This window comes from Pogona vitticeps, chromosome 4 (assembly GCF_051106095.1).
Source record: "Pogona vitticeps strain Pit_001003342236 chromosome 4, PviZW2.1, whole genome shotgun sequence".
Taxonomy (NCBI): Eukaryota; Metazoa; Chordata; class Lepidosauria; order Squamata; family Agamidae; genus Pogona; species Pogona vitticeps.
Genome location: NC_135786.1, coordinates 77,419,073 through 77,429,871, shown reverse-complemented (window position 1 = coordinate 77,429,871; position 10,799 = coordinate 77,419,073). Strand labels below are relative to the sequence as shown.

The following is a 10,799-nucleotide window of genomic DNA, read 5'->3' as shown; positions in this document are numbered from 1 at the left end:
GCATGGGGGGGCAGCCCTAGCCGTCCTCCGCAGCCCCGCTCCAAGCGCGCTTACCGACAGCTGCGATCTCAGACAGCAGAGGCTGCCAGCTTCAACTCCGGCAGGATTATGGGGCCGGGAGGGGGTCCACATATTGATGGGGATGGCGCAATGCAGTCACGCAGCCCCCTGTCCCCTCCCGCTCCTTCCTTCCTTCCCTCTCCCCCCCCCCACTGTTGTGACGTGCCCCAGCTGCATTCTAGCTGCAAGTGCCGGCAGTGAAACTTGAAACTTTGGAATTTCTTTAAAAATAAAAAATTGCACTGGGCCGCATTATGAGCCAACCTGGGCCGCATGCAGCCCTCGGGCCACAGGTTGGACAAGCCTGGTCTAAAATGTGAAGAATCTTTCGACTATGTTTTGAATTTCAAAAGTGGGGAAGAAACTAACCAGGATAGTGTTTCAACTCTTACATTGGTATAAACAATCTGAAGTCCACATAAGTAGCTTACGTCTTGTAGACAGGAATGATTCAGTTTATTATTTTTGCTAGTATATAGGATGAACAACTTTATTTCACTGAAAACATCCTGGATAAATTGTGTTCTTCCTGTACTGGAAACTTGAAAAAACTGATGTGTTTTAGTGTCTGAAATTGTATTTGGCCCACAGGAGATGGGAGAACAGATGACAGCAATATCCAAAGGCAGTTAGGAAGCAGGTACTCTAATCCCTTGCTTAAATGCTAACATGTCCATTTAGAATACAAAAAAAAAGTTACTCCATGAAGAAACTGCTGGATACATCGCACATCCCTCCCAGGGACATGACTGTGAGCGCAGAATGCTATATATTTGAGTTCAGAGTAGTTTATGCCCAGATTAAGGTGGTACAGAATTGATGCTTTAGTCTTTGAAAGAAATACAGTCCATTCTTATAGCATCTAGAGTAAGTTTTCCATCAAAAGAAAATGTCTGTGGTATAAATGTTCTTGTGGAAACAAATAATGTGTTGAATTCAGAGTCATTGCTATTTTCATCATTGTTCACAGTGGTGGCCACAGTATTTGGCAAATAATCTATTGTCACATCCTCTAGCTGATTAACAAGGTATTCAGAAAATACCTGGCCTTGATTTGGTTCTCCAGGCACAACCTTTTTGTACAAAGATGGTGGCTGGTGCATATCAGTGTTACCCGCTCTTTTGATGCTCAAAGGATCGTAGTCCAGACTTTTCACAGTGGGATACTCTTCCTGCAAAATGGTGCCTGTCGGGTAGTTATGTTTTTCTCTTTTCCTTGTATTTCTGCAGTAAGGCACATCCTTCAAATCTTGATACTGCCTTTTTATGAAGACTTCCTCTATTTGTAGAGTTTCGGGTTCTTCAAAGGTGTTTGGACTGTCTAGGAACTGCGCAGGATGTAAGATTGCCTCATCCTTTATGGGGAGGAAAGAGAAAACATACATTTGATCTTCATGTACCGGAGTGGGATATTTTAGTCGTCCAAAGTTATAGTTTGTGCAGACTCCAAGCTATATTTATTTATTTCATTAATTTAATTTATATACAACTAGACATACACTGTAGCTGTTCCGTCACCCAAAGAGTTGTAAACAGCATCCCCAAATTTCAGCTACTTCCATCTGTCTTCTTTACAAATAAAAATTGTTATGACAAAGTTTGTTCCCCAAATATATTGCTTTCTGCCATAGGAGTACTTTGTCTCCAGTCATTATAACATATCCAAACAAAAATATCACGCTTTCTCTGAAAACCTTGATCATAGAACCAGTGGTAACCTACTCTGGTTGTTAGCAGATTGACTCCACTGGGGTACATATGGCAGCACTGGGATTCCCAGTAGCTTCAGGAAATACAAAGCATACATTTAGCCCTTCTGACCCGAAACACATTGCTCGCCCTGCTAATCCTCAGTACATTGGATTGCACTGGGATGAGAAAATTCTCCATAGCTCAAACAGTGCATTAAAAAAAACAACTGCTGCATGATATATACCATCCCCTGAAAGGTAGCACTTTTAGTATAAAAATCTTCATTTCACAACTTCTCTTCAGGAGCTGACTTACCAGAAAGAAAGAAGAAAACAATAGAACCTATGGAGAAGATAATGGTTGAATATTTTTGAAAAATCATGATTCAGAGCTTTAACAAATGGACACAAAACTACTAAACTAAAATTACATGCTAAACATGCAGCGGCAGGTTAAATCTCAGCTCAAAAACACACGTCTGGATTGTCTCTCATTTCAATACTTCATCAAAAGTGGCAACACAAAATATTCTTGAGTACCAAACCTGTTTCTCTTGAAAAGCAGTCAGCATCATGCTTTGGCTTTTTATACATCTCCCATTGTACAAATAATCTGAACCAAAAGTCTCTGAACTTCTTAACCGGAAGAACATACCCACAAGGGGCAATATAAAACTCCAATATAAAACTTGAGAGTGGCAGATTTTATTTCTTTAGATTGGAATAGTAAATCAGCATAGAGATTCCTGCTGGAGATTTTAAGCAAGACAACTTACCTCTTTAGATTTGACTTCTTTAGCCCATGAAGAATTGGCTGGATCTGGAATGCCTTTACACTGCAACCCATATGGCAGGTCACGAAAGAGTGAAAGAAATCTAAAAGAAAATGGTACAAATCCCTCATGTTTCAAACTTCAGAGTTAATGTTCCCAAATACTGAATTGTGCAGGACCACTTCTGATGAATTAAAGGAGAATGCTACACCAGATATTCAGCTATATATACAGTGTTGACTTGTTAGAGGTTTCACACATGACGTTCTTCCTGAACCTTAGTAGACTCTGCAGGAACAAATAGCTACACCTGACCACCGTTTAGTGGTATGTACCACAAAAGGGCAAGATGGTAGCCTTCTATTTCTGTTAGTGTTACTATAATGGGGCACTCTGGATTTACGTATGTTTTGTACTTTTAATTCCCAAAAATGGCCTGCGATTCCCAGAATTCTCTAAGAATTCCCTAGGCAAGATTCTGGAAGTTGCAGCCCAAAACAAACAAACAAACAAACAAAAAAACACCACAAATCTCTACACCTCTAGATTTCCCCTCACTCCTCCAACACGCAGGCTTTTGAGTTATTTATCTCTTCCATTGCTGCTTCCACCATCGGTTGCCTTCTCCAGCCTTTGCCTTCTCTTCATGAGATGGTGAGGGTGGTTGACCAAGCAGTGGGGCCAGGCCCTCCTTGGGGGTGGAGGGTGCTGAGAGTCATAGCCTTGCTGTTCAAAAGACTATAGACTATAGAGGGCACCATCCAAAAACTACACCTTAAGGGAAGCACTATGGCAGCTTTCTTTAAAAAAAAAACAACAGCAGCAGAAGGCACAGGCCGTAGAAAGTGGCCAATGGTGGGAGCAGCAGCACTAGAAATAAATAACTTGAAAGCTCTTCTCTAGAGGGGCTAAATCTGGAAGGATGTGGATTTTTGTTTTTGGTCTTCAACCTCCAGAATTCTGGATGTAAAATTATTGAGTTGCAGTCCAAAAACATAAAACACTCCTATTTGTATTTGAAAAATGAAGGTGAAAATAGCAAAGATGCAGATGAATTCAGCTTTATATAGTTTCATTTGGGGAATGTTATTTTGTATCAATAACGTTCTCAGGGTCCCTGGTTATGCCTTCTCTACTATCTCCTCTCCCATTGTTTCTCCATCTGCTTCCTCCCCTTTTCCCTTCCTTAACCAAAGTTTCTCTGGCTATTGCAGAATATCTGTAGGAAGAAAGAAACATTTATATACACCAATGTGCGTAAATCCCAACATGCAGCATTAACATTCACTGTATTTCACAAGGAACAGTGTATGTATATTTTTGAAATACATCCATGGCATCCTAACCCTAACCCTGTTTTGCCATGGATGTATTTCATGGCAAAACAGTTGATAAAACTATTTAATCAAAATCAAATACAAGTCAATGATTATGGCACTTGCAGTTAGCAGCCAGCTGGAATGCTCTGGGACAGGAACTATTAAAATTAAGGCCCCCATTCAAAAAATAAAATAAAATTATGGGACGAACAGATCAAAGGTATCTGTCATTGTCACCAGTGCTGCTTTTGCAACCACCATGGTATTGGGGCTGCGGACCTCCCTTTTCATCCTCCACTCCCCTATACCCAGGGGGACACTGCTAACTTCCTCCTCCATGCAAACACTAAAGTGCTGTTTCTTCAGGCTTAAGCAAATATCTGTAATACACTGCCCACTACGCTGGGACTTCTGTCATCTCTTGATGCTTTAAGCTACCAAATGATAGAGTGAGAAATACTGTTGACTACCATTTAGCTAGCTCTGTTCTGGTTTATTAAGAGACTTCCAAAATGTTTCTCAGCAAGGAAGACACCCATTTGAACCTACTAAGCTATTCGTAAAATGATTAAAATAGCTAAACTGGTTTTCTTGTTCTGCAATATCCATGACTTTCTTTAAGAAATAGGAATATTTATTATTTTAATAGCTTACTAATAAACTTGTTCTATATGGATTGTTTGAATTTTTTTTCTCTAAGGACTATCATATTCTATTACCTGTGTTTATTTTCATATAATTAAAACCCGTCATCATTTCACACACACAAAAAATTCACTTACTTTCTCCTAGCAGATGGTACGCAGCAGGCACAAACTAAAAGAGCCATAATGCAAATGGACAGGATAGGACCCCAGTCAGGTGCATCTGTTGGTGCAATCAAGTTTGTTATGGTAATCAGACATATTTTTAATAAATATGATGACTTTTAGAGTGCAAGCACGTAGAATATTTCTCTAACCTATTCTTTAAACAAACATTTAGCAGGATGCTAAGAACTTCTTGGATCAAGAGGGTGATCAGCAAAGAAGGACTGAAATGAAGGAATAAACATGAAGAAATTGTAAAATGTAAGGTGCAGAAAGATGTAATGCTTCATCCAAAAGTGTCCAGAAACAAAAAAATACATATTTATCATGGCTGACCATTCAAAAGAAAATAAAAAGAGAAAGGGAGTGCAGGAAGAAGCAGCTGGTTGAAGAAGGTGGGAGACCATTTTTGATGCAGCACAAAAATCACACCCCAAGGCAGAAGTGCTATACTGACACCCAGTCTCCAGTAGGAGAGGGTAGGAACAAAGAGAGGGGGTCCCGATGAGATTTTCTAACTGGAGTGGCAAAGGACAATTTACGATAATGAGAAGGGGTGATATCTGCTTTGCCTCGGCCTGGCTGTACCTGGCTCCCCTCATTTTTCTACCACTGTTCCCCAAACCTATCTTCCATACCATTATTTCAAAAAGGGCCTTTAGGATTTGCACAATAACTGAATATTTCTACTACAGTACTCAAAAGCAGGCTCCAACCAGGGTTAGGAAGCAGAGTGTCCACCTCAGTAGGTTTGGCTTCAGCAAGGTCAACTTGATAAAGTACCTCTGAGTTCACTGCTTTCCAGTTATATTAACAAAAGAATCACTACCATTTTAAGCATAGCTAGAGTGCTTAAAACAGGTGATGAGTTTTGGTATGGAGCTAGATGTCTAGCTAGGAAGAAAATACAACGTTCATATGCTGGAAAATGTTCAAAAACAATGCACTGACGCCACCTACAGAAAGAATTCTGCATCCATACAGAAGTAATATAGACACTGATCATTATCTCATGACAGACCTTTCCCTAATGCTAGTTTGTATTGCCTGTATACTATTTGGATCCTACGTAGAAGGCACTTTCCCCCTCCCTTGGTTCCTGTGGAACCTTGCATATTCACCCATCTGCACCAGGCAATGTTTTTAGGTTAAGAACATTGTTTCTCTAATGAACCTAATAAGGATGCCATGTCAATAGTGAGCACAGCAAAGCCCCCCCCGCAAAAAAAACAAACACCCTCAAGCCTTCCCTTTTCTCCTTTCTCTTTCCCACACCACAGATGTAGGGTGGTCTAGTACTGTTGCTGCTGGTTGATTAGTCCCATAATACACAAGACAATGCAACTGTACTGCATTTCTTTTTTATAGCAACTCTGGACCCTACAATGTGCTAACCATTATATATCTGCAACCCAAATGTTCATGTGCACTACAATGTGTTGCCCATGTTGACATGGTGAGACTATATATCCATCAATCTGGAAGGAGATGGTTTTCAGTATGAGTAGCGGTTGGCCTGCAGGTCACCGGAATGACATACCATTGGAACAGCACTGATCCCCTTAATCTGCAAGAGAGGTGTGAGTAGGTGTCAATATGCAGAGTTCAGGCACTGATCGTTGTAACCCTATGGTAGAATAGAGTTTGGAAGAACTGGCAAAGAGGCCATGAATAAAGCAGCAGAGGAAGAAGACACTCAAGAAGGCTGAGTTCAAGCTGCAGTTAAGAAGCATTGGGCACTGGAAGTGATAATGAGAACATAGGAAGAAATAAACAGAGCTCAGTGAGGGAGACACCAGATGCAGGCCTGTCACTTGATCACAGAACAAAGCACTCACAAAATATGGCAGGCTGGAATTCCAAAGAGGAGAAAAGGGAGCAAAAAGAGATCACATCCTAGTTCTAGTTGCCAGTTCTTGCTGGTTTTACTGTGGAACGGAAAACTTGCACTTGACCTCAGCTAGTGACAGCAGACACCTGCTTCTGGGGAGGAAAGCGATGACAAACCTCGACAGCATCTTAAAAAGCAGAGATGTCACATTGCCGACAAAAGTCCGAATAGTCAAAGCTATGGTTTTTCCTGTCGTGATGTACGGAAGTGAGAGATGGACCATAAAGAAAGCTGACCGCCGGAGAATTGATGCCTTTGAATTGTGGTGCTGGAGGAGGCTCTTGAGAATCCCCTGGACTGCAAGGAGAACAAACCTATCCATTTTGAAGAAATCAACCCTGAGTGCTCACTGGAAGGACAGATCCTGAAGCTGAGGCTCCAGTACTTTGGCCATCTCATGAGAAGAGAAGACTCCCTGAAAAAATTCCTGATGTTGGGAAAGTGTGAAGGCAGGAGGAGAAGGGAACAAGAGAGGACGAGATGGTTGGACAGTGTCACTGAAGTGACCAACATGAATTTAACCCAACTCCGGGAGGCAGTGGAAGACAGGAGGGCCTGGAGTGCTCTGGTCCATGGGGTCACGAAGAGTCGGACACAACTTAACGACTAAACAACAAAGCTAAAAATACTACATTGGTCTGGGTGTGGGGAGCATCATATAGAGATGGAAAAATCAAATGGTAAGCCCTGCACCAATATGGCAGAAGAAAGCATACTATAGACCAGTGATTCCCTACCTTGTGTCCCCAGATATTCTTGGATTGAAATTCTCAGAAGCCTTCCTCGCTCATTGTGCTGACGAGGATTTCTGGGACTTGCAGTCCAAGAACATCTAGGGACCCAAAGTTTGGAAACACTGATAATAAACGCTGCTCATTTTGCTCACACAGCCTCCCTTCCCACCCACTCGTCCCAACCAAAGCTGGGAGATCTGATATATGTGATGTTCAGTTTATTCTTTGGAATACTATAATTATTGGGTTTCTATGTTTTATTTTTGGCTGTTCACTGTTAAAATATCTTTTCATAGCCTCAAATTTGCAAGAGTCAGTTTTTGTACCTCTTGCTTCCCAACTATGCACCTCAATTATCTGTACTCCTTAATTAGACTTTGAAATGGTGTTTCTGGAACACCACCCATCTAAAGATAATATTTCAGTAGACACAAACTAATGCAATTACTTTGTATATAAATTATTTCTTCATTCCCATTAGGGCTCTCTCCGGCCATTGTGAAAGCTGTCATCCATACAGCATATTCAGCACCAGTCTGTATGTTTTTTATTGAAAATGGCTGTGAGGTTGTTGTAGTGATATCTATGGGGAAACATGGAAAAGAAGGAAGAGTCAACCATTTCATGCTGCATGAGGCAAATCATATATCGCACACCCAAAGCAAACTTCTAGCTTCTAAGCTCATGATATGCTGTGATCTGGAACTTCAGTGAGCATTTCTGAATTGCCACATCTTCTACTGACCATGTAAGCTTAGGATCTGTTCTTTATTTTTCATATTCTAAATTTCATTTACAATTGAAGTAAATCAAAAAGATTTTATGATAAAATAAACATGCAATTCAAACAAGACGAGCTAAAATAGCAGAAAATAATAATTCACACCTTGCTCAACCTGCCTGGCCTGTGATGCAGTGCAATTTCCATCACAGCACAGGAACACAAGGATGTTGCTCAGTTCCCATGGCAAGGAAGCAATGCTTCCTGTCATTCTGGATTGTGCTACAATGGTCAATGAAACTGTCCTTCCGATCAGCAAGGGACCATCCAGAAATCACTCTGGCAACACAGAGATGTTCCTTTTCACATGCAAGGAGCAACTGCCTTAATCCTGTCTCATATTGAGAAGTGAAGGTTTTCTTTTTTATAAGAACTAGCCGGAATTCTCCAAAAGCAATTGTTAAATTTGCTACAGCTAATCAACAAGGTATTGGTTATATGCCTGACTTCACACCACTGTACCTAACTGGAACACACCTGACATGTTATCAATTAGCTGAAGCCATTTCCATTATTCCTTGTGTGTGTGTGTGTGTACATGTACACAGTCAGCCTGATTTTGGCCACAGAAATCTTCCTGAAAAAGAGGACTTCATTTTGCCTCTGTCTGAGACACCAAACCATGACATGACTTACTTAGACAGCTTAAGCTTTCAGATTTTTCAGGAGTACCTACTGTAGATGTCAGGGGGCATTGCAGCAGCTTGTTTTTGTAAGTATATCTTGTAGCTAACAATGCAGCCCATTTGTTCGTCAGGTGGAATCTCCCTCCAGGAGACCAAAATCCTCCCATCTTTTACTGTTGTATTAATGTGAGGTCCTGTTAACGGGGCTGCAAAACACAAAAATATTCCTGAGGAAATTGAACCAGCTTATTATGTTCCCCCTCAGACTGATAATCCATCATCCTTACCTTTTGCTGACACATTTCCTGTAGTGGAAGCTGCTTTCCCTGCTCTGCTTTGATACAGTGCAAACACACTGATTTGATAGCACACATTAGGCTTTAGATTTTCTGGAAAGAAAAATGCCCATCGTTAAATCTTTAGGACATATCACTACCATCACATCTCTTTCCCCCATGCTATAACCTGTATCTTTTTACACAGATGCTTTGGCCCTCACAGAAGCCTTTTCAGAGGATGAGGAAGTTTGTTTGCAACAGGGAATTGCTATTGCACATTTTTCTGGACCAACTTGATAGAGTGGGCATAAATATAAAAACGTGTTAAAGATCTCGAAGAGCCAAGACGGTGTTCTTCTTAGAGTGCTGGACTTTGGCTTAGATCTGAACTTAAATTGCCAGTTGGTTATGAAACATACTGAGTGACCTTGGACCAGCCACACCCTCTTAGCCTGGATAAAGTGCATGAAAGAAAGCTGTGCATTCCACCTTGACTTCATTGGAGGAGAAGTGGGACAAAAACGGTAACGAATAAATGCCGACGCTGATGATATTTTGGCGCCAGGTCAAAACCTTCCTGTTCCAGAAGGCCTTTAATTGAAATAATATCAGCTGTGGGCCCAATGGCAATTTTAGAGTTTATATTTTAAATGCATTTTGTTTTGACTTTTTATTGTATTTTAAATGCTGTAAGCCACCCAGAGACCTGGGTGTGGGCGGCATATAAATAAATAAATAAATAAATAAATAAAGAAAGAAAGAAAGAAAGAAAGAAAGAAAGAAAGAAAGAAAGAAAGAATGTCTTTCTGAAACCTGGAAACCACAGTCAAACTATTAATGTATTTTGCCAATTTTTTGCTTTTCAAACACATAAAAAAGGACCATTCATTATAAGGTTGACGAATATGCAGAAAAAGAGGCTTAGGAAGAGCCCTGAACCAAGAAAGTTTTATACTGCATCATTCTGGCATAGGGGCTTCTGAACATTTCCACATCTTGCTCCATAATCCTGAAGACTGGCAGACAAATGGTTTATTTAAAACATGCAACACAACAAGCAAGAAACTACTTGGTTGTTGCAGGTTTTTCGGGCTCTTTGGCTATGTTCTGGAGGTTTTTCTTCCTAACGTTTCACCAGTCTCTGTGGCCGGCACCTTCAGAACACAGAGAGTTCTAACTCCTGTCCTCTGAAGATGCCAGTCACAGAGACTGGCGAAACGTTAGGAAGGAAATCCTCCAGAACACGGCCAAGCAGCCCAAAAAACCTACAACAACCATCGGATCCCAGCCATGAAAGCCTTTGAGAATACAAGAAACTATTTCTTTGCCAGTGAATTTCATACTGAGTTAACAATTTCAAATTTTCAAACATTCTACTTCAAAGCCACTTGTGTGAGGCTTCCATATTTGGTTCTGGTGATACTTGTCCTTGAAGACTATATTTCTTATACTTCTATACAACTGAAGGATGAAACCCATTCAGGCATTATAGCCTGAAAGCAGGGACAGCCGAACATGTCTGGCCCCTAAAACCTCCATCCAGATGTGAATCAGATCTTTGTACATTTAGAGTGAAAGTCTTAAGAGGAACCTTTAAGCTTGCTCAACTGAATGCACTTGCAATACTTCGAGTGCATATCACCTTCAGATGGAACACGTACAGTGAAGACGTTCTTGTTCATGTACAGGCTTTACATAGTTACATAAACATATGTGTTACATACAAGCAAGTACCCTGATTATTCGGGATATTTGCTTGTATGTAGCATGAATGTTTCCTCTGCAGATGCTTCTCTTTCCATGTGGAGAAAACAACAATTGAAAAGAGAGGAGGGGA

At 40.8% G+C, this 10,799-nt stretch overlaps 1 protein-coding gene across 7 annotated transcripts in view; it reads right to left on the bottom strand.

The window, feature by feature from the left end:
- Positions 1–494: 494 nt before the first annotated feature.
- Positions 495–10,799, bottom strand: part of IL12RB2 (interleukin 12 receptor subunit beta 2) — a 43,460-nt gene continuing 33,155 nt past the window's right edge. For all 7 annotated transcript variants that reach the window (XM_072997763.2, XM_072997762.2, XM_078392962.1 and 4 more), the window contains 6 exons: positions 8,972–9,073; positions 8,735–8,890; positions 7,726–7,860; positions 4,626–4,710; positions 2,528–2,627; positions 495–1,415 (listed from right to left, as the gene is read on the bottom strand). In XM_072997763.2, the coding sequence (XP_072853864.2) occupies positions 885–1,415; positions 2,528–2,627; positions 4,626–4,710; positions 7,726–7,860; positions 8,735–8,890; positions 8,972–9,073 (1,109 nt within the window). In that variant the 3' untranslated portion in view covers positions 495–884. The remainder of the gene's footprint in view (positions 1,416–2,527; positions 2,628–4,625; positions 4,711–7,725; positions 7,861–8,734; positions 8,891–8,971; positions 9,074–10,799) is intronic.